The following is a 26,516-nucleotide window of genomic DNA, read 5'->3' on the forward strand; positions in this document are numbered from 1 at the left end:
TGTAATTCTTTAAATATACAAGCAAAGCACCATAAAAAAGTTATTGTTGTCCACACTACTGTATTTTTGTTCTTCATTTTTTTTACAATGGGTACACATATCATTTTTTCCTTTCACTTCACCAAGTTTCACATACATGTGCAAAGACATGCTTTGAGACATGCCGACCTTCTCAATTTAGTGATGCAGCACGTCTGTCAGGAGAGCTGACATATGATGATGGATGGCTTAGGAATGAAGGGGAAAAATAAATTCCTCTCAGATTATGAGCTGACCTACATGTGTGAAACCATAGCACAGAGGAGAGCAAAAATGTGCCCCTGCACGTGCACATCTAGCAAGAATTTCCTAAGAAAACCTGAGAAATAGACCAGCGTTGGTTCCAAAACTATCGACTTTCAGGATAACTTAAAAGCCACAGCTGAATACAAAACTAAGAGCCAAACCCATTGTATTAAGTTGGAGTGGGACAATGAGCTGTCTAGAATCTATAAAGACATATTTTACATTTGGAGAACAGTCAGTGACCATATGTCTGACTTACAGTGTGTTGAGGTTCTGCAGCCGTCTGAAGGAGCCAGGTTGTAAGTCCTTGATTTTGTTGAACCTCAGGTCACTGTGAAATAAATATAAACAGTGAAATACAATGATTAAACTCTGAAACTGTTACAGATGAATCCTCCACAAAAACATTTCAGTTTGAGAATCATCAAGGAATGAATCAGTCTGGTACAGCAAAACTTGCCCACATGTGAAAATAAATGACATAGCAAGGAAATACTTGAGGTAATTATGAAGGATGATATCTTGCGTACTCAAGACACAATTTATCAAACTTTAGTCATGGGGGGTTTATTTCCTTAACATTTACCCTAAAGTCAACAATTAGGAGGCTCGTCATGACTGTTAATGATTTTAGTGCCACCTCCCTTGAACCATTGTATTATTGAGACCACATAACAATACGGGACACAACATGACATGAAACTCTTTGCTTACATTTTAGTCATTTATCAGACACTCTTATCCAGAGCGACTTACAGTAAGTATAGGGACATTCTCCGAGGCAAGTAGGGTGAAGTGCCTTGCCCAAGGACACAACGTCAATTGGCACGGCTGGGAAACGAGCCGGCAACCTTCTGATTAATTGCCCGATTCCCTAACCGCTCAGCCATCTGCTGTTTATGATCAATTACTTTGGCATTATAGGCCTGTAAGACCTGACTATAGCACAGCATGGGACCTGCAATTGAAATCATCTGGTATGTTAGGATCAAAATGGGATACAATAATTTACTAATCCGCAGTATTATTTCTTCTCTAACTACATGGGGGCATTACCAGCTATATTGTCTCATTGTTTGACATATTTAAGTCATTTACCAAATGTATTTTAACAAGACAATAATAGATACATGCATTTAAAATACATATGATGGGGACTAGCTCCTTGTCTGAGGGACAAACTACTGAGTTTTGCCATCGTGAGCCAAGCAAGTATATAATCACGCGAGTGACTAATCTCCAACCATCAGTCTGTTCCAAAACAAATGCATGCTTATGGTTCCCTGGCCCTGACAACAGAAACAGCAGAACAACAACAGAGTCCGTAACTGCCGCCTAGACGTATCAGACCCAATATGGCATTGTGGGTCCATGGTTACATGGGTATGGAAACATTATGACAATGATCAAGCCAGAGAAACAAAGCTATTGTGAGGTAAATTCACCAAAATGCATCAAATACATTTGCTTGCACAGCCTTATTTACAAGCAATATCAAAGAGGGGTTCACAGATGCCCATAGAACTCCACCTATACCGACCTAAAACCCACAAGGAAAAACTCCCAAGAAAACAAAAATGGAGGAAACCTTGGGAGGAGCAAGGATTCCTTCCTCCAGAGAGAAGAGTAGATACATAAGAACTAAGAACCTATTATATCTCACACCAGCCCCTTCTGCAGGTTCAAAAATGATCCCACTTGACGTTTTACTGATTGGATAACTGAAATGGAAGTAGAGTATTTCCTTGATTGAACCCCACCCTCGGATAAGCGGTGCGACATCTTATTTTTATTTACCATAATTCATTTTATTTTTGGGCTACTACACATAGGTACAGTACCAAGGTACAAAACTGTCACTAAGTATACATTTCTACATCACTATCAGTATCCTCGTCGGCATCCTCGTCATTGTCCTTGCAGACATGAATTCAACATCCACTCATTGATCTAACTTTATGTTTGCGGCGTATGCTTTGCTGGCTGTTAACAAATATAGTTGACAGCACACTTACTTGCATACTTACACTGTTACGTGACCCCAGAGATGTAGCCTACCTACTAATAAATGTGTTGTTCTTACTTACTAATTAAATAAATACTGCCATCGTATTTAACGCCACCCTGCACCACAAAAACATGTCCTAGTTCAAGAAATGTTGAAGCGTTTAATTGAAGAAATATGGTACATGAATACAATATGTGAGTGGCCAGAACAGATTCAGTATATGTTCTGCCTTCATCCGTTTTTTGTCTTTCCTTCCTCCTCTTTGAACTTTCTTAGGAACATGACCATGTGGTTCAAATTCACAGCTTTGTTAGTTAGCTTTGTATCCATGTTACCTAGTTACCACATGCACAATACGCAATGAGGCCAAATCATAAAAAACATACATTGCTGGATTATTCACGTTCTCGTGTTTCTATGCAAACCTGGGCCAAATAACAAAGTGACCTGATTTCATAGTAAGTTAAATATTTATGGTCACTCTCTCCATAAAAGCCTATGCATGTGTATCCAATTATATGGCCAAACTTTTCATATACTTCCTATAAGAGGCTACAGAGGTGATTCTGTGCTATGGCTAGTGTGGGAAGCCCCCATCACTGAGTATGCAAAAACAAATTGCTCTTCTATCTGACACACCATCATATTAAACTGCAAGTTATATAATAGAAACCGAGGGTGGGATAAATCCAGAGAGAAAGAAAGAAAGAAAAAAAGAAGGGGGAAGACAAAAATAAAAAGGTGTAACCCTGCTTGGCTGTTGCATTAGCGAGTCTATATCTTTACTGTTCCTAAAAATAGCTAACATTATGAGTTCAATAGATTCCAGAGGGGGCAGGACACTGCTATGCAGAGGATATGTGTCTGGAGGCTGCAGGGTTATAGCAGAGTGTATTGCCAGGGCATGCTGAAACAAGGGTTGACGGGCTTGCCTCTAGGCTCAGCGGAATGATGAGAGGAAGAACAAGGATGGTGTAAAGGTACAAGCTAGCTCAAATACAGAGGTGCCAACAGTACAAGTAGTTCAAATAGAAAACTGCTGAGGACGTCTGTGTTTGTGGGTGTTTTAGTGTCACTATAAATGACACCCAAAACATTTATAAATATAGACTGAAAAGTTAAACTGCCAAAAAATCTATTTTGCAACATTTTTCTACAGTCTCTATTCGTCTCAAGCACTTAAAGCAAAGACCAATGTGATAACATTCAACGCTACTGTTTCATAACAGAATTCTGTCATTTAGTGTTTAAGAAAGGTATAAAGGTCCCAGATACCTTATTGACTGCAGTGCAGGAAAAACACACAAAATCACATCTTAAACTCTTCACACACAGAAGCGTTCACATACTCTGGACGTGTGTGAACGCTTGAAGGAACATTAAGGGTTGCTGAGTTTCCTGTTACTGTGCACATTGTTGCTGGTATCTGTAATGCAATAATAGTCCCACAATGGATGTAAACAAGTCTTCACATTGAATAGTGCAGTCCCCCAAAGGCGACAGATAAAAACAAGATACCTTGACTAACCCTGCCTCAAATGGACCAAACAGCCTTTCCCCTTCAGCAAAATACATGGTATTAAGTATAGTATCAGGTGTGAATGACTCTACTATGCCCCAGGAGTATCCTGTCCAGAATCAGCTGCAGCCCCTGAGTATCTTCTTGCCAGAGAAGGAGAATCTCAGGAGGGAGAACGTGAGAGAACAATTATGGCCAAGCTCCAATATACATCCAGACTGTTCGCTATTTCATTTATTTTTTGAGTGTGTCGTACAATTCCACTGCAAAAACACCATTCACTGAAAGAAAGTTGTTTAGATTTCAGGGCAGACAAATCAATGCCTATTAATGTTAATTTGGACTAGGCTTATTGATAGTCCATTGGCTTAAGTCAGTCTGTTTTGATGGCAGCATGTCATAAACAGCTTTTTGGGTCAGTGACTCAAAACAATCATGGAGCAGGATTATACAAAGTATCGCATTAATTCAAATACCACCAAGACCAATGTCAACAGTGGCTGGCAATAATCAGAATCAGAATAATACCTGAGACGTTACTGTAACTTTTCTATCCAACCACTCATTCAGAATTAGATCTTAAGATGTACTGTAACCCCATAGCACTTAATTTGCAAAAGGTGGGGTCAAGTTCAACTACTGATTAAAAGGTTGTAAAAGACAGTACATCTGTCTTTTGTGCTTTTAAAGTCTGCTGTCTGGAGCTACACTCTTGATCTAGAGCTGTTGTGGTATAGGGATTAAGTGAAGTCAGTATAGTGTGATATGAGGACTTTGGTGGCCAACTAGAAAGCATTTACTCTGTCTGTCTGCTTGGAATGCCTGCAAGAAACTGATTTGCACGTACTAATACCCATAACCGTACCCACAACCATCTCTGGAAACACATTTATGTACAAATTATGTTCAACCAAGGCCTTCCGTACGAAAATGGCCTATGCTTTACAGTTCCCCCGTTAAGGCTGTAGACGTATTGTAAATTAATAACATGTTAATTGTACTTCTTAATTCCAAACTCAGTTAGGCCTGAATTTACATGTATAGGAGTCTTTGCTCCAAATACCCTTAAGAATCTTACAAGCAAGACCATCCTAAGACGTCTGAAGCCAGGGTGGAGTCTAACTTCTAGAACATCTTGTGAGGTCATGCATTACTTTGCCACATGTGCAGATCCAGTCAACACACTTTTGGAGAGGAGGTAAATACACACAAGGGGTGACACAGTACAATGTCCATGACAACCCTTTGGAAACAGGATGCAACTCTTGTCTGGGTTCTCATTGGTTGGCTGCCTATACAGCCATTACAATTTCACAGGGGAAATTCCACTGAACAAATGGCTAGGCCGATAAGAATGTCAAGCCTGATAACTGCACCAACCGTGATTAGCAACCAACAACTTAAGGTTTTGCCTGCTGCAATACAGTTTTTCAACTTGAATTTAAGTGCTTATTTAAGTTTAGTTTCTGGAGAACCTTCTATGGAATGAGAGTATGAATGTTGATCTGGGACATTTCTAGCTCTAGTTAGCATCTGACTGCCATGTGTGGAGCCCCCTCCCTGGATCCCTCCCCTTTCCACAGTCACAGGATTATTTGGCCGTGTGACATATGCCCGAGTGGGCTCGCCAAGGACTCTCTGCGTGCGTGAGTCATTCTTAGTTAAACAAGAACATGGCTGCTCTGTTTCCTGGAGGAAGAAACAGCACATCTTGATCTCCAAACATGGCCGACTAGGGCTTACTTCTGGCAATATGCATCTTGTGCAAAAAGCCAAGGAGAATTCCTTTTGTTTCTTGTCGGAAACAATTGGTTCTTGTCAGGGGATTGCTGGTTCATGCTGGGAGCCTTTCAAAGTCCCAAGGAGACTGAAGAAGTTGGAAGGAAGAGAAAGAAGTGCCCATAATAACCTAAACACGCTGGATATTTTTCAAGGACTGGTTTTCAGACTAGAAGACGCAAACTAAATGAAAAATATTTTTTTATGTTACAGTATCTCAGTTAAAAGTGGCTGGTGCATTAAAGTCAAATTATTTATGTACTGATCTTATCATATCACTAAGATCATATATTGTATTAAAAAGGTTGTCTTGACAAGATACAATGACAAAACTGTGTGTGAGTTAACACTTCAGTCTTTCCTCAAGAGAAAGAAGACGTATATATTTGAAATTCTTGGGACATAGGACAGCTCTAAAATATTGTTACGATACAGAATAGAGAAAATGCCGCTCATAGGATGGGTATCCCTAATGGGACACCGACAGAAAAAGAGGGGCATTGAGGGTTTCCTTCGAGAGCTATCTGCTGCCCAATCTCCCTGTGCAATGAGCAAAGCTTTGGGGATTTCTGGCTTTGCATTCCATAATGCCGCAGACTGAATGCCTCACAAAGCCTGACTGCAGCAAATTCCACACAATGGAAGTCCTCTTTCCCTCCCTGACTTCCTCACCCAGACCAGGTCAGTGGAGCCCAGTGAAGCTGTAGGCCCATATCACAAGGGAAAAAAAGAGAAAAGAAGGGAAGAAACAAACGGAATAAAGAGAGAATGATGATCAACCATTATTAGGTAATGGCGTTGACCTCGGTAGGAAAGGGCTTAGAGTGGAAGGCTCGTAAATCTGACCACAAATGAAGGGAATGTTAGAGCGTAGATCCCTGTCTTGCTTCTGACTTGTCTTCCTAGCCCCAACCCTCAATGAATCAATATGCTTCCACTTTTTGGGGAAATCCACGCTCCACTTAACCCACAGAGAAATGGTTATTGTAGTGCTTCTCTTTTCTAATCCCCTGTGGTGGAATTTACATTTTCATTTGATTCATTTAGCTTTTGTCCAAAGTGACTTCAAATGCAAAAGTGCATGTAGAAAGTACAGCATAACGTTGAGAATGAATACTTCTAACAGTATTTTGATGGTTAGAGTCAAGGAGCAGTCTGTACTTATCTTGAATGACCAGCATCGAATCCCCATCGAACTTCTAGCTTTTAGCTTTTAGGAGGCCAAGCTGGCTAAAGTGAATCCGAGCATCATGAATACAGCCTTTCTGAATAGAGACATTACGCAAAGGGACTTAACCAAGCCATTGCAAGTCACTTGATGAGCTTGCACATTTACAACAGGAATACTTCCAGTTGCTATGGCGTCATCCATTTGTTTATAATAAGGGTTAACTTAGCGCAACTTTAAACACATTCCCCCTGGTGCTCCAGACCATGTGATAACGCACACCAAATACCACAGAATAAGTAACAAGCGACATGCTCTCATGCATACCCAACAGAAAGATACAAACGTGTCAGCCCTTCTTATCGTGATGGTTTTCTAATCCTCCACAACTTCAAAAGTCAATGACAATCCTTCTCATGTCCTTAAGCTTAAAATAGGAGAACACAGAGACTTGGTTAAGCACTGAAGAGTTAGCTGGCTTCAAAAGCTGTGTGAGCCATGCAGGCCCAAAGGATTCCACAGTGCTGAAGGCAAATAGAGCTGACAATGTGAAAGTAATCATTTCTCCATCTTAGGAAATCCCAAAGTGGGGTTGTTACATAAACGTGAAGTAATGTACTATTATGCCTCGAACAGAAAGCCCTAAGAGAGAAGCCCTGAAACACAAATGTCGGGTGCAAGGATGGGCCTAAAGAAATATGACTTCCATGTTTCTTTGACAAAGCAGTATGAATAACAACCCACAACCAGGTGCATTGCGTCTGCGTAGTCATTTGGTGGAAAGGCTTTAATTCACCTTTTACCCAAGTGTGAAGACAAATAAGAAAGGTGTTCTGAACTCACTACACAGTTTACCACTGACTTTGAGCCAATCCAATGTCTGAACCTTTAACCCAGGGACAATAAATACATGTGTGCAATTTTAACCCTCTGGACCAGGTATAGTTCATCCAATGTTGGCATTAGGATTACATTTTCATGGGATTTTTTGTTTGTTTTTGTCTGACGAGGAAATTCCTCATCAACACTGGAGTGAGAGGCCAATATTTCATGAGAACCTTCCTTAATACTGCGGGAAGGTATGTTGCTTTTGTTACAAAATGTCCTGGAAAGTATCTCACCCCTTTGTCTTCCTTCCCATCTCATTCTCTGACTGTTTTTGGCTCTCCCTTTTTCTTTCCTCATCTCCTGTCAGTTCTTTGTGTATGCAATATTTCAACCCACTTAGCTCTTTTTGTAGCCTTCTGTAAGTCGGGGAAGAATTGAGTTGTCTTGTCTTTAAAAACAATATACAGAAACACATCTTTTTGGGGTAAGTCCTTATAACAGTGAACTACAGTTTCATTATATATTGTGAAAAGTTACTTTGCGAGTCTGTGGCATGTTTTGGGAAACACCATTATATCGCAAATACAACCTCATAAAAAGATGAATTTCGCAAATACCATGAGAAGTAGTGTTCAGATAAGTGTTACATTTGGTGCCCTCAAAAACAGAACAGTGCTGTGTTACCAGGAGTGGGGTTCAAACCCACGAGGACCTACGCCCATTGGAACTACGTCCAACGCCTTAACCACTCGGCCATCCTGGTGAACTGTGACAATTAACCCATCTAGAATTACTAGTAGTTAAGTTACAGTAATAGTAATACGTGTAAGACTGTAACCTTGCTTCAGTGTGAGCAGTTAATTATTACATCACGTGTACTGTACACAGTTCTTAGCATCTCACACATTCAGCATTTAACCCAGTGAGCATAGGCATTCTGGGAAATTCAGATTATATTGCTGAGTACTAATTAAGATTAACAATACTAAAATAATAAATAGTCCAAATATTTAACAGGCATCCAGAAACTCCTATCCTAACCCCTAATTCAATTTTTTATTCCTCAATATCCTCCATTCATTCCCCCAAATTGGCTCAGAACTAGCCAACATTCCTAGGTAGAGTATCCACCTCCTGGAATTTAGCAGTTCTAGTAGGGCTTAATTTGGGGTACCTAACTCACTGACCCTAGGGATTTCCCATTTTTGTGTCCTCTTCCATATACTGACCTCCGGGAAAAAAAAATAAAAATGTCTTTCAGCCCACACCACTTAAGGAATGGCCACAATAGTTTACATTTACATTTAGTCATTTAGCAGACGCTCTTATCCAGAGCGACTTACAGCAAGTATAGGGACATTCCCCCCGAGGCAAGTAGGGTGAAGTGCCTTGCCCAAGAACACAACGTCATTTTAGACGGCGGGGAATCGATCCGGCAACCTTCTGTAGTTAGAGTGCTTGCTATTTTTAAAGACAAGCCAACTCAATTCTACCCCGACTTACAGAAGGCTTCAAAAAGAGCTAAGTGGGTTGAAATATTGCATACACAAAGAACTGACAGGAGATAAGGAAAGAAAAAGAGAGAGCCGAAAACAGTCAGAGAATGAGATGGGAAGGAAGACAAAGGGGTGAGATACTTTCCAGCACATTTTACAAAAGCAACATACCTTCCCACAGTATTAAGGAAGGTTCTCATGAAATATTGGCCTCTCACTCCAGTGTTGATGAGGAATTTCCTCGTCAGACGCACATACTTTGTCAGAATGAAGAATGCAACTCCAATACAACGTGTCTGTAGGCAAATAAATAGTCTACCTTAATTAACCACCATGAGCCCAGACCAGAACACTAGTAGTAATGAAAGGACACACACCTAAACACACTGCCAGGCTTGAGCGCACTCCTTCAAAGGTGTTACTCCACTCCATTTACTCCACTCCAACTGTTGAGTAATGGGGTTTAATGCCATCTGCCTCTGCAGACAGAACTCATATTGCGGGCAGACAACTCCAACATTTAGGCGTTTACTTGAAAGGTGTCTCGTCACCATAAAGGGGTAGCAACGTGCATCATTTACAAAGAAAGAATGGGAAGCAGAGCATTCAGCACTCATGTCCCAACAAGATCCCACTAGAGGCAAGGTGACAGGTTGCAGGCACTTAAAAACCCCAGAGAGTTAAAAACCTAGTGACATTGATGCATGCTTGCCTCCTCTGATAGATTTGGAGGCATCCAAGGCAGGAGGAAGAAATTGAGGGGGCAGCCTCAACCAAACAATGCTGACCCTTCCATAGCATTGCTTGTCTCTGATCCTGTGGCAGTAACTGGGTAAGTATGAACCTTATGGAGGTTGGAGGCTGCATGCAGATGTCAGTGCACACTGCTAATTCTGAGCACGCTGTTCGTGGTGTCGTTAAGACTGGCTCAGTCACTCCTTTGTGCCCTGCTGCCTGGCTGAATGAAGGTCTTTATTTTCGCAGATGTATTATGAGGGTGGAAAAAAGTAAAAAGCCAAAAATCACATGGGTCAAGTACAAACAAGGGGGCAAATATTTCTGAAACAGGACTGTTTCAGAGCTTGGAGAGGCTGTTAGCAGGCTGGTTGGGAAGGCAATTAAGCCACCCACAACATGAGGGCAAACTGTTTGACCAGTGACCTCAGCGGAGAGCTTGTGATTTAGACAAAGTTTAGAAGGGCCACTCCTCTTGAAATGAAGGAATATTTCCTCTGAGGGTCAAACCTAATCATACGGTTTGGACCTCAAACTGTTATAATTGATCCCTGTTCCTCTTTTCATGAAGGAAAGGATGACATATATAATAAAATGAAATTGCCAAGGTGTGTTGCATTAACCAAAATAATATTTAAAGTTGTGATTGACCCTCTTCTTTCCGATTAAATAAATGAAGACTACAGTACCACAACTATTGCATGAAACTATGATAGTGTCTTGATGATAAGATGAACCCCAAACATTTAATATCATCTAGACATCTTAAGCAAATGACAGAAAACAAGACATTGACAATTGAACAGCAATGACAGAGATGTGTCATCTTCAAGATATCTGGAAGAATATTGATGCAAGGATGAGGCATATTTGGCCAAGGTCTCTTGCTTATAGTTTAGGTTTACATAATTCATAACAATCCTCTGAACCATGTCTGCAAGAGAGAGAGGTCAACTTGTTGCACTTTAGCACACAAAGCTCCCACACAGAGAGCTCTATTAACCACTAGACTCATCTATGCCATGGCTAGTTCCAAAAGCTTGCAAAGACCTCGTACTTCGGATCTGTAACCAGGGCTGTGATTGCAGCTTAATGGTCTAGTGTCAAAAGTTTCTTAGATTTTCAGTAGGTTGCTGAAACATTCCATGTTTTTTAGGGAGCTCTGGTGTCAAGCCTTTGTGATCCTTTCCATTAATGTACCGTAAGTCTATATATATAAAAAAAGAACTGTAGGACACTGAATCAGAGTTGGAATTTCGAAAGAAAATAAATGAAAAACGTTATGAACTGTATACGTTAACTGAATAATCCACCTATCCCCACTTGATTATAAACAATTATCCTCATCTCTTTGAATAGCTCTTGTTTTCTTTTTTCTTTGTTGATTGATACGATGCACAGAAATAACTTTGAATCCACATGAGATAGCCGTCTTACAATGGCCGTTTTCAACACCAAAATATAAGTTGCCTACATTACTACAACTTAGTTGTTTTCATTGCATTTTCGAATTTCACACTGTGTTCCCGGTGTCTCGAGAGAAGCACTTTTCCATTAGAAAGACAGTAAGCTACTTACAGGATGGTTGTTTGAGGAGAGACCGCAGGTACTGTTTCGAGGTTTAAATGCATACATCTCACTGTGGTTCGGAAACATAGACAACGGCTTGGACAAGAAAGGACACGCTGCGGTCCACTTGCGACCAGAAACAAAGATAACGCATAGAGAAACGGAGAGAAAAGCTGGCCAGTCCACATCGCCATTGCTAGGGAGTCAGCCGTGTAGATAACACACCGCCAGCTCTCACCGACTACATCAACTCAGTTATTGTAAAGCTGAGGAATTCGGCTGGCCGGGTCCCACCTCCCGCCTTCTCAGAGAAAGAAGTAGGGCAGTGTTACAAACTGTGCGACAATGCAGTGAACCAATCAAAGTTTCCTTTCAAACATGACAGGCAAACTGGCCAAATACAATGATAAGCTATTTTGTTACAAGTTTATGGACATTTACGTAATTTGGCATAGGTCTCCCTTTTCTGTCATATTCATATAGACCCATTTACAAGACCGGATGTACGCAAACTTGCCTGGACAATTATGTTAAATGTCAGGCCTATGTATGAATATGTGCAACAAACAAGGTGTTATTATAGGTGCATTAAGCAATGTCAGGCTCGGTTAGAAAAACTGTCATGTGCTCGAAGATCACTTTATAAAAGGTAATATAGATCATACAGTACAGTACAATACATGCTGAAGAACAGAATCAATTTCGTGATTTGTTCAGATCAATCAAACAGGCTTGGAATCTTGTAAGCAATGTAGGGCCCATCCGGTCTATGCTTCCCTCTGCTGGTTTCATCTTGTATGTCAGCAAACTTCACTAAGGATGGTTACCCAAATGAACAGAAAAAACGATTCCACTTAGCTGTATTTCAGGCCCAGAGGCTTTTCTGCAACAAGATCCCTGTTTGTGTGTTGTCTTACCTTTTCTTATCTCTGAACCTCACTGCTTCATATTCGGTGTAAATGTAATTACTAGATACCAGGTTAGGGTGGAAGACTCATACAATAATGTCAACATTAAATCTGCAGGCCTGTGGCAACACAATTTTTCTTTATTCAGAGTAAGATGTGTCAACATCCAGCATGACAAAAATTGTACAAAGTTCACAATTTAAAAATGAAATATCACAGCAACTTGTGATCTTACACATTTATAGCAAAATTAAAATGTCAACAAATCCATGCTGTGTCGTACAAAAATAAATCAAACTTCAGTTCCACAGAGAGCACAATATTTTATACAAAATCCCGTCTTTGTTAATGATTACCTAAATCAAATTCAAATGAATAAGTAATAAATTAACTCTGATGAATCCACAATTTATATGAAAAGTCAGCATTCTAATATGTGACACCTTTTGCGTTCTGTATGTAGATAGTCACAGATAACCTTTTCCCAAAACTGGATATTATGTAGGGTATCGACGATATACGCAGGTTTGTGCTTTAAAAATCCCTTTCCATTGTACCAATAATGAGAATCAATTCAAAACTTATACTAGCTATTAACTCTACTGAAAGCATCACTATATTGGCAAAAAGCTGCAGACACGATGCTGTGGGGAAGAGGCATAAAACGCAGCCATGAAGGATGGGGGAGTCCTAAAAGAGGACTTCATGAGATATTGGATAAATGAAAATAATCTTTTGCATTATCTCTCATATTTGTTCTCAAAAAGGCAAATTCTGAACATGGTCGCTAACAACTAGCACAACAGAATGGGTAGGTACAGTACGGAGTTGACACTGAACGCACCCCTTCCAGGGATTCCCAACCTCCAGGGAAACTGATCCCGTTATTTTCTGCGCCTTTTACCTTTTCATTGATTGACTATTCAATCATTTATACAGTGATTAGATATAAAGTGCTGCTTGGGGATTGGTTCATCTTCATACAACATGCCCAAAATGAAAGAACAACATAGTTTTACACTTGCTAATACAGTATGCGGCAGAGTTCTATTCAAGTCCCTGTAGTTGTCCTTCAGTGGTACTTTCATCCCCTACAGTGGCTTCTAGCAGTTATTTATTCCAAACGTGTGTCATGGGGGACACCCGGAAATTGCACGCTGCCGCATGTTAGGTTAATATCTCTTGGACAAGTGCAAATAGTCTAGTGGCACATAAGTGGGGGACAATGACCCTGTAAGTCCCGCTCTCATACTCTATAAATACTCTTTACAAATGTTTTCTGGTAATCCTCCATTTAGGCTCTCAGGTACTGCTTTAGTTTCTGTAGAAACATCAAAACATGGAAACAAGGTGTCCCTGTGCAAAATTGTATGTAAAGAAATTGGAACTCATATACTATATTTCACCTCTATAAGTCCAAGTCCCATGTCTTTTCACTACTTTATTAAAGAATTTGTTTTCTATTAAACACATTCTATTATCTATTAGATTCATACAAACATTTATATTTTACAAAAGATTATTTTGTTACTGCACTTCATAAACAAGAAATAGCATAAAACGCTTTCTTTTTCTTGTTGATTGTATCCCTTTTCTATAAACATTTGTTTTAGAAATAGATTGCTGAGACTGTAATCCATTTTTTTTATTATTCAGAACTTAAAACTTTTGAACTTTGTAACAGAAGCTACAATGGTGTATCCACAATAAATTGCCATTGAACACTATGTTACTGATAGACTGACAAAGAGTCTCTATGGACACATTGGTCAATTGTGTTTGTGAAGTAGCACATTGTCCCTCCTTGGTAAGGGGATTCACACCATGGGGTTTCCGTGTCAAGATGTTTACAATAAAACTGTAACATTTATACATACGTCAGGTCAGTTTCTTTTCAAACTCAATTCCTATACCAATCACAAAATGCCCCCACATGTGGCTAATAAACTGCTTTCGAAAGAAAAATACAATTCCTCAAGGATTGTTGGAAAATAAAGCAACTGGTGACCAAGTCTTGCTATTGAACAATCTGGGCACAAAAAAGAAAAACATACAAAATCATCAAGTTCAAAAATGATCTACAAAGGAAACAAGATAATTGAAAAACAGCTACAAACTTGCACCACCCAGGGTTTTTTTCATTGTCCAGGTCAGTTTTTCACCTAAAATGCTTAATCATCAAGCAATAAAAAGAACAAAATACCTATATTTGTAGTTTACTGTTCAGAAATATACACGAAAAATGTGCATACATGAGCAGCTAGAACCATTACATCACACTATGTTAGCTCATATGAAAACGTATAAAATGTGAATGTCCTCAAAAATTATTTTGCCGGATACTCATTTTTTGTCAAAGCAAGACCCAAAAGAAAACCATTATGAACGTTCCGAAGCATAACATTTCTTTTTTTCTTGAAATAACAGAAGTCAATATACTGTATAACACTGTATGAGAAGTTACAGCAACCAATAATGTTCCCCTTGCCTGTACATGTTGAGACCTACCACCTCTCTTGGAGAAGCGGTTTTCAGTATTTGCTGGGGTTAAACTTGGATCCCTTGAACTGCCTGTTTGATGTTCTCCAACAGAGCTTTGTTCTCTTGGCTCTGGTACTGCTCCTGGTTAGTGTACATGTCTGTGAGAGTGGTCACGTAAGCGTCGAAGTTCTGTTCACTGATAGGCTCCTATGAATCAGTTCAAAACACAGTTGAATTAGGTGGTATCTGCAAAAAGTTGAGCAATGAACAAACAGCAGAACAAGGGGATCACTGTTCTCTGGAATCCGTGTGTTAAGACTTTTATCACGTCTGAAGTTTTATGTAACAGATAAAGACCAAAGACAGCAGGAATGAAGACATCACTTTAATTTAAAATTTAGACTGACTGAAATCCTTCAGAACGAAGTTTCAAAAAGAATTCTGGCATAGAAGAGGTGATACAGGTCTTAATAGCCACTAAGAAAAAAAGGGGATTTAGATTAAGAAGGGGGTTACTACAAATGACACTTATACTTTTATCTTTTAATCTTTTACCCACTTTTAATCTTTTACTTTCCATATATCAAGATTAACTTTCTCTTACTCTCTGGTGCAACTGTAAGCAGCTGTTATTTCTAATGGGAGCTTCTTTGTGTACCAGCGGTTTCTATGGAGGAAAGATGAACACAGAGCTATTAGTAAGCTGAATGAAAATATTATTCACACACACACATTCAGAACACATGAAATACACCGTGGTCCTCAGGACCGTATGACTGAATCCAGCTCACAACATGAAAACAATTTAATGGTTTGATTTGAAGAAATGTTTTAGGAATGCCCCCCAAAAAAGGTTATGTACATATTTTCTACAGTTTTTATTATTTTTCCCTATTATTAGGACAATGTGCAAAAGGTTTAGCCTAATATCATAAAATATGTTGTTTCATGTGAATGCTAAACAATGTAATGAACACAGTATTATAAGGTTTAATCAATTAAAGGATGTCACGTTTGATGTATACTTGAAAACATTGCAAAATTCTGTAATTTTGCAATTACAAAATAATTGTATACAAATGTATAATTGCTAATCAACCACAGGATTGTTGTGTTGGATTTACAGTAAATGTAAGTACAATGTACAGTGGCTTCAGAAAGTACTGTGATTATTTAACTTTTAGCACACTTTACTGGGTTGTCAATTTAATTGTAGATAGTTAAACTTGCAATTTTCCCTTTTTGGGGGGTGGGGGTTGCTGGTGTTTCTGATTGGCTGGTGGCATTTAACTCTGTAGCTATTATTCAAGACAGCTTACAATCCGGCAGAAAACTCACCTCAGTATGCCTGGACCTTGTCCATTAATTGTATATAGTGGGACAAGTTATCCCTTACTTCTCAGCGTGAGAAATGCAAGGTGTTGCGTTAGAGCGTTAGAAAAGGTTGAAATGCATGAGACTTAAGAGCCCTGTATTATGTTTGTAAAAAATAACTTTTTACATTTGTGGTAGACAGCTGCTATTACATTTATGGGAAACATATTACGTTTGAGGGATTATCAGGCCTACATTAAAAGCTGCAGATTTGTATTACATTTGTGGTTTACTATGTTTGTAGGATGTTGTTACGTTTGCGGGTCACTGCACACTTGTCAATGAGACACACTGTGCATGATTAAGGACATTAGACACTGGAGGGTGTCTCTGAGGCTAACTCAAAGGCTAACTCTGAGGCTAACTCAAATCCAACATTAACAGACTCTACTTGTAGGACAACTTTGATGTCATATTTTCACCACTAATAGTGTTTTTTTCATACATAATTATCTATAACTAAAACCACAAAGCTCCATTACAATTGACCATGCAGACATTATTGGCTATTAGGCCTTAGTTATAAAGAAACTAGGACTACATATGAAAACATATATAACAGTATACACACTACTATACTGTACATATGTAAACTATTTTGGGTTAGGTTCCATCACTTGCCCGCTTGGCATTCTTGGTGGCCCTTACCATATGCGGGAGCTGGACATTAGCTAAACTGTTTATCAGTGACTGGCTGAGGCTTGCCAGCTCATGCAGGAGAGATTCATTTTGCTGTTCAATCACCTTGTTTTCATCCTCTATTGACTTCAGATTAGACTCCATTGTAGTTATCTAGGGAAAGGGAGGGGCAGTGGAGATGGTGGGATGAGGGGGGGAGACACAAAATCAGAAGGTTACAGGGAATGTCTGTTAGTACAAAGTGTCTAAGCTGGCCTGCACCTGTAAATGCTGCTTAGTGTGTCCAAGCACACACACACACACAATTGTGGTGCAAAAACACATGCACACACTCATAAAGAGACAAAGACATGCACAATAACACTTTTTGGAGATATGTTTTTTTTAGTCACACATTTTGAAAACAGTACATTCTCACATTCTCCACACCTTTAAAGTGAGCAGATCCACCCTCACCTGTGTTCTAAGTTTGATCATGTCAGCTTCCACGTGTGAATTAGATTCACTTAAATCTTTGATTTCTTCATCCAGCTGTTTGATCTCCTCTTCATTTTCTAGTCCTACACAGAAAGAAATGTATAATAAACTGAAAGAAGCTTTATTTGTAAAAATGGTGACAGAACACTGCTAGTAGGTTTTGAATACATTATAAGAAAAAGCTACTTCAAATGTATAATGCTTTATTGGAATGATACTTAACAGAAGGAAAGCATCAAATTTACCGCCTGTTAGAGTTAAAGGTGGACTGATGGTCTATAGCAGGAATTAATAATTGGCCAAGAATGCATGTTCTCGGTGATTGCTGAAAAGCATTCCTAGTTTCCTTTGTTTCAGATTAAGCCTCCATTTAGCACTTTATTACCTATGCAAGCGGCTGATGGACTGTTTATTTATGATTTGCGGGGGGCAATGGAGGGGGGGGGGGGTGTGTGGAGTGTTTTACTCAGCAGCTCATTTTGCATGCATCCTCCTGATTGGCTCATTAACGCAAATTGAAATCCTACTCAGTATCTGATGATGATGACGCGCCTTTGATTGGCTCTATTGTGTGAGGGAGCGGTGGCGGTCATTACCATTGCTGGCACGCTGTTTTACGGTGAGCATTTCCGCTCCGGAGAGTCTAGCCTTCTTCATAGCGGACGTGGCTCGTGGACAGCCTGACAGGCTATCGGATAAAGACAGGAGACACTGTTTAGTGATTCCTTGTTCACATACATGTACATCTAAACCTAATGACCTACATTACAGGATTGGATACAGTGTACTATACTCCACTGTACCAGATTTTTATGTCTATCAAAAGCTAACAATTCAGCTGCTCATCTGGTCTTAACTTTCACAATCTGTAAAGATGACTGAATGGGTCCTGAAACAAGCTCTGATCGTCCTATACACAGTATGGGTTAGGGGTGTTATAGGGAAGTGGATGTAGCAAAGGGGAAGTTGAAGGTTGGGTAACCAAACCAAGATCAATGTTAACATCCACTTTCCCTTGAAAGCACAACCTCTCGACTTTCGCACGTGTGATAATGTACCGCTACGTCGTAATTCCTATGTAACTAAGCTTTTCTTACTATTGGTATTGCAAAGTAGTAACATGGTTGTTAATGTAACCTTAAAATAAAGTGTTGCCCAAGTTTCTAACCTCCTCAAGATCATCTTATAGGACCATAAGACCCTACGGCTCAACAGCTACCGTCCAGTTCATGTTTTCTCCAACCCAATAATATCTAACTACACACATAACTAATATGCTTCTCTACCAGCTAATTATCACAAGGAGGTTCACGACAAGTGGGCTGGAGCAGATACCCACAGAACGGTAGCTTTCCAGGAACAGGGTTGGAGAGAGGAACCTCAGATACTCTGCTATTGGTTAACAAGGACTTTGCTCGTTCCAGACCCACCTCCGGTGTGTCAGGAAGCTGCCACTGACGTGACCCGAGCCATCACAGCCAGGGGTGGGGCAGGACATGCCGTCTGTTTTGCCCGCCTTCCACGTGAATTGGGCACCGTTCATATAGCCGTCCCTTTGTCGCTTGGCTGCCAGGGGGCAGCCAGATGCACTGCGGTGTGAGGCGTATTTCCCCGTCACATGACCCTGGCCATCGCAACCGGGCACCGGACACCTGGGGTGGGATGGGTGGGAGAGAAAGAGCACCATGCTGATCCCGGAGTTTCCAAAGAAAGATTGCTTTGGAAAGCGGTAGAAACTGAAGAAGCATACAGCACATGCAACAAATACCATTACATCATGATCATTATGATTTGCATCTTCATCATCGCAATGATCAATATCTTGCCTTTCCTCATTATTATCATAATTCAACATATATCAAGACAGACAGTGCAATAGACACAGTCAATTACCTTCCCCACCCCCAAAAAGATGCATCTTGATTCAACTATTGTCATACACAAGCCCGCAGATAGATAACATGTCAGAGGGAATTAAAGGACGTGTGCTGGATCTGACATCTCTTAGTTAAATACGCACGAGGCTCTATTCCTCTTCATTTTACCTCTAATACTAATCTGTTACCAGTAATCTCTTTAACTTCCCTAGAAACACAGGCACCTTAATCCGATTTAATCTATTCCCAATGGTACCCTTATCGCAACGCCACAAATTCTGAACACCAACGCTGAGTGACTGCTTAACAGACGCAGCTAGGCGGCCTCATGATTCCGTGGTGTCTCGTATATCGGATAATTCCTCCAACCTTGTCACAACGATATTAATGTATCAGTCATGGTTTACTTCCCCTCCCCAGATAGCGTCACGTCGAATCTTTCCGTTTCTGAGATAAAATAGACCATTACAATCCCTGTGCCCCCCAAAAAATGAAAAAGAATAATTAAAAAAACGTTGTTCGAAACTACGGGACGGAGGAATTCTGAAGCTGTAAATGTAGTGTGAAGGGAACCATCAGATGTGCAGTTTGATGAGGCTCATTTCTAAAAGCACAGGATGCAGGGGAGGTTCTATGCTCTCCTGAGTTAACCGTGTGAGACACATGGAAGCACACAGATGGGCCAGAGATGGTTATTTGCCCCACACCACCGAGAAATCGATGGAGAATATTTAACTGAAGCCAGGGAATCCCGTCGTGGGATTTAGGTCAAATGGAATCCAAATCAATCTCCCCTTCTCTCTGTCTCTGTGGAATTGATAGAAGATGTATAAGTTGCTTTATGTCCATTGAAACCAATGGACAGGGTGCCTCAGAGGCCATCCAAACACACCTTAGTGACTTTCACTACACGTTAATGTTTGTGTTGTTGACCAATTGCTGATCATCTAAAGGTATCAGGAGATCAGCTCGTTGTCTAATGTCCTAGTGGATCACACAGAACAATGGGTACTGAGCCCAGGAACATTCAAAGGAGGACATCATTGCCATTTCTTTTTATTTTCAAAGTCGTGTGTAGTGTGTGTCTGGTGGTCACCTTATGGGTTCCTGGTCTTCCTTGTCTTCTTTACTGTGTGTGATTTTGATCCCACTCTTCCTAGCCCGCGGACACCCTGAGAGACTGCACAGGAAATACGATGACAGGATGAGTCTGTCTCTCATTCTCAGTAGTCACATCTGTTATACGTGGGTTTTGAGTGTGTGTGCGTCGTACCTTCTGTGTGAGGCGTAATTACCAGTGATATGCCCCGAACCATCGCACCCCGGGGTCGGGCACCTGGGACAGAAAACACAAACACGACTCAGGGTCTACAGCACACACACACACACACATCCTCTGTCACACACCTACTCTTCACAAAACACAACGTCACCAAAAGGACCTCTATTTCACACTATTTCCTGAACTTACCTCAAAACTAAAGAAACATCAGTCTTAACCTTGCAGTAACATGCAAGTAGTGTAAGTAAAAATCAAAAAAGCTTGAAGAATATATCATATCATGTCTTACTTGAGCTCTTGCGCATTGGTGGCCATCATGCTTCTAATGCTTTTGTCAGCTAAAGGACAGCCGGAGAGACTGGAAGATATAGCAGGTTAACAATAGTGAGCCAAAACACCCGATGTAGAAAACAATTACTGCAACACAAGATGACACAATACAACAATATACACAATCCTTAGACACACTTTGACTGGAAATGCTTTAAAGCCATGATGCAAGTGCAGGGGAGCTGATAAAAAAAAGTGTATGTAAATGTCTAATCAAATGAATGAACCCTCTGAAGAATTATTTATAATAAGATAAAGGTCCTTTGCTTTACATGAACAACTTACCACCATTTTTTTATACTTTTTTCTGTGAATGTTTTTGTATTATTTTTCAGAAGTTTTCAGGAATAATTGCATAAAACACATTTTTGCATAAAAATAACAGTGTTATAAGTGTGAAAATGCACTGGGGCCCATACTGAAAGGGTTAACACTAAAGACATACTCTATACTCTTAGGGTGTATACTGTAGATTGACTTGATTGATTGTAGATAGTCGAGGTAAACTGAAAACAATAACTTGGAGAGAATGTGAAGATCCATCAAAAGACAAAAGGAAAGTCACACATTCTACGTGACGTGTAATTTGTGATCACGTGACCACTTCCATCACACCCAGGTGTTGGACATCTGTTCCCAGAAAACAGATCGATTTGAATAAAAACCCGAAACCAGAATAAATCAGGTTAAAATGTATTAAGTGATTTAATTGTTTCCAGTTTAGCTTCACTTTCTGTGGTGATTTTGTTTTTGTTTGTGAGACACCTTAGTTAGCAACTGCAACATAAAGAAGCTAATGATGTTTTATGATGATGTGGGATCAAAATAACAAATCACAAAATGGCCAGTAGCTAACTAAATCTCACCCAAGACCTGACAAGATGACGAGAGGCTGCTGGAATATTATGATGTGAATGTAGTATCCAGCATCACTGATAGTGCCAAGAAAAGGTGCGTGGGTGGGATTGTCTGAACCAAAGCCCCAGCGAGGAAAACAAACAGGAACAAACAAACGGATAAAAAGCGAAATTGCCAAAAAGGAGAAGAGAAGCACACATGGAGGGGCAGCGGATGGAATGAGAATACAGTACAGTACATGGCCTCCTGCTGCAGGCTTACGTTATCAATTCCTTCTTGCTCTCCTTGCAGTGAGTGTACTTGGACTTGGAGCTGGACATAGTGACGTCACTGGAGTACTGCCGATCATCCAGGAGGTCATGGAAGGGGTCCAGGTCATCAGGCTAGGGGAGAGGGGAAAAGGAGAGAGAGCGAGGGAGAGAGCGAGAGAGAGAGAGAGACAGGAGAAAAAAAGAATAGCAATCAATGTATAACAATCAAAGATCAATAAGACGGAGGGGGAACAATTGGAGAGAAGAACAAACAAAAAAGGAGGAGAAAAAGAGGAGCGCTGAAGAAAGAGATCGGTCAAGTATTTGCAAAGGATATCAAACCATCAAAGCCGGTGGTTTTGGCAGCAAAGATGTCCTGAAATTTATACCATAAAATATACTGGGGGTAACAAGCACAGGCAGCTTGAAAGAAGCTAGCAGCTGAACACTGGAGGTTAATAGAGTGTGGCAGTGGCCTGTACATAGTCCTGAGGTGCCAAGACCAGGAATGGCATCTCCTTCATACGAAGACATTTAGAGAACCTCACAAAGTCTGTGAAGGTTTCAGGAAATAATTTATATTTAAGTAAAATATGTTCAGTAAAAGCAGTCGTCGTGGGGATCTGTATCTCTCCCTGCTTTTCTCTCTTGCATGAAGACCCACCCACTTGTCTCTGTTGCTGTGCTCTACACAATGGAATCTGAATTTGGCAGTTGGTGCAGCTTCGTGTTGCAGTTACACCTATTGCCCACCAGATGGAACTGTGGTAAGGTTGTACATCATGCAACCTTGTCTGGTCGGGGGGTGCTTTGTCTGCAGTGCAAGCAGCCTGTCGGGGTGCTGTGGTTTCCCGCCTGTACGTACAGTAAAGGCCCCTATAGAAACAGCCCATGCTGGATATCAACTGCAGCATCAGGTTAGGTCACAGGCGTTGCACAATGACAGACAAGACAGACAAGACAGACAAGCAAAAACATAAACAAACACCATCAGCATTGATATCCAGCTGTTATTTGATGAGATGAGCAATTTAGATCCCCTCCCAAGGTGCTGTTTTGCATAATTCATGTTGGTGAGAAGCAGAGGTAAAAACAGAGACGCAGCATGCAAGGAGCATGATCCAAAAAACGAAGGCAGATATTTTGGCTTCAAAAGGCTGGCTCACGTTAACATACAAATAGGCTCTCATTTTCCTTGAGCTCCCACTTCCAATAATTCCAAATTCACCTGCAAGTCAGATAAGGAAGGCAGTCTGGACTTAAGTACAAATCTCAAAGGCAACACCACAGGTCCAGTCTAGTCTTTGGATAGTACTGTAGAATCTACTGTCATTATACAGTTAAGTGGAGATTAAATGCTGCATTTCCCATATGATTATCTTCATCAACACCATCAGTGTTGTCATCACTACCATCACCTCCACCATCCCCATACCCACCACTACCATCATTTTCATACCCACCAATCATCTTTCACAGCACCACCCTTCTCCTTCTCATCCCTACTGCCAACCCCTGTTTAGAAGTACTGTCGGTACCTCTTTGTCATCCTCGTCGATGCACTTGATCTTGGTGTAGTCCACAGGCAGATCCCAGCAGTCTGTATCCCCTAAGCCGTAGCAGCGTGACCCCATCATGGCCTGTCTCTGCGGAGACATAGGTTCTAGAGGGGTCAATACCGACCCCACAGCCCCCTGGCGCTTATTCATACTCAGGTCCAACGTTCCGTTCTCATCCACGTCTAGGTCCGGGTTCTGGAGGGAGGGTTGGGGATGGACGTGAGAGGAATGAAGAATGGGGAGAAGAGAGGGAACTTTATTTGATACTGATTGGGTCTACAGAATGATAAACTGGATAGACTTGAGACTTTCCCCCCAGCAGGAAAGACCTTGTTGTCTGTGGCAAAGGGTGAGTTCAATCAGTGCAGGTTTTCACGACCCTGAATGAGTGTTGTCTGAATAATTCAGGAGATTGAATGGCTCTCACCCTATTTCACTTTCAATTTTTTCCTCATCTCTAAATCCAGTAGTGCCCCAGAGTGCCCACACACGCTGAGGCTTGTGTGTGTTAGGTAGTGTATGTGTATGTGTGACAGTGAGAGAGAGAGACTTTGCGCATATTTATGTGTTGATCTATGTGTGGGTTTGTTGTGTATGTGCTTGTGTGGGTGTGTGTGAGGCTGATTTGAACGGACATCGGTAGGGACTGAGGGGTGAGGGTTAGAGGTTGACGAGAGGGCAATGATGGGCAGCTGCAGGGGCAGAGTGTGTGTTGGGCTGCCACCGCCAGTCAACCAAAAATAGAGTGAATCCTGTGTGCTAGGACACATCCGGACTCAATCAGGGGATTCAGCTTGAATACTCAAACATGATTCTTCCCTTAAAAATATTTGGCTTTCATGATTTTTGTTATATTAGCTTGATAAGCATCAGGCGCAAATTTGCTGAAGGATGTACCCTTGAGGGCAAGGTTTTTGATAATGGTGGATTGTGTGCATGTATGTACAAGGTGTCTGTTTAGTTGCCCTACCCTTGCACCTTTTTAACATCCCTAACCCTCACCTCTTCTCTTCTTCTCCACCTTTTTCCTTTCTACTCCATGCTCCACCTTATCCTCCTCTAGCGGGTAAAGGAAAGACTTTTCTAATGCTGATTCCACCGACAACTGTCCCTGAAGACCGGACGTTCCTCCTGTGCTGCCCCCACCGGACCATGGTACAGGACCACGTTTATCCATGATGCAGATTGACTCACGGAAGAAGAGGGGGCTGGATTTAGGGCTTTAAACCAAATGATGATGGGATCTGAAGAAGCACCGACCAACATTGCAAACGTGGTCATCGACTGTGTTTTGTATTTGTATCTACTGACTAAACTTTTTTGGCAATATATTCATTTTCAGGCACCTTCTGATATGAGACATTATTAACTGGCCACTTGAGCACATCTGTTGTTTGTGAACTGGAGGAGATAAGCAAGAAAGAAACAAGCAAGAAAGACAAACCGGCAACACAGTGTTATTTTGGGTGGAATTTCGAAAATAGTCTACACAGGTGTCTCCAACAACAGCAACAACAATTGATGCAAATGATTTCACGTTGCATTGTTTAAGAGTAGACTGTCCAAGCCCCTCCTTTCACTTTCACACACACACACACACACACACACACACACGCACGCACGCACACACACACACACACACACACACACACACACACACACACACACACACACACACACACACACACACACACACACACACACACACACACACACACACAGACCCCTCTTGTCCCCATCCCTGTCCCCTCGCTGGCGGTCACTCAGTGAAATGTAACTGGCTCATCTGGCATGACCGTGGTGCTAGGCAATGCCAGGGTAAAGCACATCAGGATCTCAGTCCATTCCCCGCTGGCTTGGACACTGGCACACTGGGCCATACACTTATATGCCCTTCTTCATGTGGTTTTGTCGCTAAGCTGCTTTCCTCCTCCTTTAATGACAACCTTTGAGGCTAGGCCAGAAGCTGAAAGGAAAACGGGTGGGGGCAAGGGAGGGAGGACGAACAGAGAGATTGCAGGGAGAGAGGGAACGAGGGATGGAGGACGATGCAAAGAGATAGCAATCCCTTTTGAGTCCGAGAAGTGAGGTAGAGATGGAAAGAGTACAAATGTACACACTGAGCCTGCTTAAGTACTTGCATGACAAATTATGCAGTACATTCTGCATTTTAAATACATGTAAATATATATATATATATACATGTGTGTGTGTGTGTGTGTATACATCACTGTGTAAGGAGGACTGACTACCCCTCCATGTTAAGAGTATGATGCAATCCTCTGCATATGACCAACCCCATCACATCAAATAAGTTAAGTTGTAGCATGCACCCTCTCCCTCCACTTCTCACCCACCAACTCTGCATCTGACCCAGGGGTGACCCCTGACCTGTTACTATGGCAACACTGGGAGGAAGTGGCCAGGGCACAGCACGAGGGCTGCGAGGGCTATATCCATCCATTATTCCTCACGTCTCACTTAGTCTCTCAAAATAAAACCAGACCCACGACTGTCTCGTTCTGTCTCTCGCTCTCCCGTGCCCAATCTCTGCCTCTCTCTCTTTAGGTCTGTCTGACTGCCTGCCTGCAAACCAAACGACACAGCTGTGAGGGGAGGCAACAAAAGATATGTTGACAAGCCGGACAGAGCCACACAAACGTGGCGAGGGGAGGAATGGCACAATGACGAAGGTTCTGGTGTTTCGATGAAAGAGGGATGATAAATCACTTTGATATGGCCCGTCTGCCTCCTCTCTACCTCAGCCTGGGAGCACCCTGCCTGTCTGGGCCGGAGCAGATGGACAGACAGAGAGACGCCTGAATGACAAATGGATTTAAAGAGGGGAAGTCCTGAACTGCTTTGGGCTATTTATCCCCATTTTCTCCATTCCAGTCCTCTGCACTTTGTTGCGTACACCCCCCCCCTTCGTTTATGTTTATATCTGTGTATTTCTCCTCTCCTTTTGCATCGCCGCTCTCCGTTCTCCGTTCCCATCTTTTCCTCTCTCTTGTTTCTTTCGCTCTTCTCCTCTCTTTTCTTGCCTTTTCTTTCTCCAGCCATTCTTCCTCCAGACCATCAACATTAGTGCCA

General features: G+C 41.3%; 2 protein-coding genes across 3 annotated transcripts in view; both read right to left on the minus strand.

Annotated features, from left to right (window-relative positions):
• Positions 1 to 11,683, minus strand: part of LOC124484597 (peroxidasin) — a 42,649-nt gene extending 30,966 nt beyond the window's left edge. For both annotated transcript variants that reach the window (XM_047045592.1, XM_047045583.1), the window contains exons 1-2: positions 11,397 to 11,683; positions 545 to 616 (exon numbers count right to left, since the gene is read on the minus strand). In XM_047045592.1, coding sequence (XP_046901548.1) covers positions 545 to 616; positions 11,397 to 11,581 — 257 coding nt within the window. In that variant the 5' untranslated portion in view covers positions 11,582 to 11,683. The remainder of the gene's footprint in view (positions 1 to 544; positions 617 to 11,396) is intronic.
• Positions 11,684 to 12,522: 839 nt separating this feature from the next.
• The window catches only part of myt1lb (myelin transcription factor 1-like, b), a 70,455-nt gene continuing 56,461 nt past the window's right edge, over positions 12,523 to 26,516 (minus strand). The window contains exons 13-23 of the mRNA XM_047016135.1: positions 23,403 to 23,618; positions 21,875 to 21,996; positions 20,715 to 20,783; positions 20,417 to 20,479; positions 20,240 to 20,323; positions 18,697 to 18,918; positions 17,863 to 17,954; positions 17,246 to 17,349; positions 16,895 to 16,942; positions 15,381 to 15,443; positions 12,523 to 14,983 (exon numbers count right to left, since the gene is read on the minus strand). Coding sequence (XP_046872091.1) covers positions 14,843 to 14,983; positions 15,381 to 15,443; positions 16,895 to 16,942; positions 17,246 to 17,349; positions 17,863 to 17,954; positions 18,697 to 18,918; positions 20,240 to 20,323; positions 20,417 to 20,479; positions 20,715 to 20,783; positions 21,875 to 21,996; positions 23,403 to 23,618 — 1,224 coding nt within the window. The 3' untranslated portion in view covers positions 12,523 to 14,842. The remainder of the gene's footprint in view (positions 14,984 to 15,380; positions 15,444 to 16,894; positions 16,943 to 17,245; positions 17,350 to 17,862; positions 17,955 to 18,696; positions 18,919 to 20,239; positions 20,324 to 20,416; positions 20,480 to 20,714; positions 20,784 to 21,874; positions 21,997 to 23,402; positions 23,619 to 26,516) is intronic.

The sequence above is a fragment of the Hypomesus transpacificus genome, chromosome 3 (assembly GCF_021917145.1).
Source record: "Hypomesus transpacificus isolate Combined female chromosome 3, fHypTra1, whole genome shotgun sequence".
NCBI lineage: Eukaryota > Metazoa > Chordata > Actinopteri > Osmeriformes > Osmeridae > Hypomesus > Hypomesus transpacificus.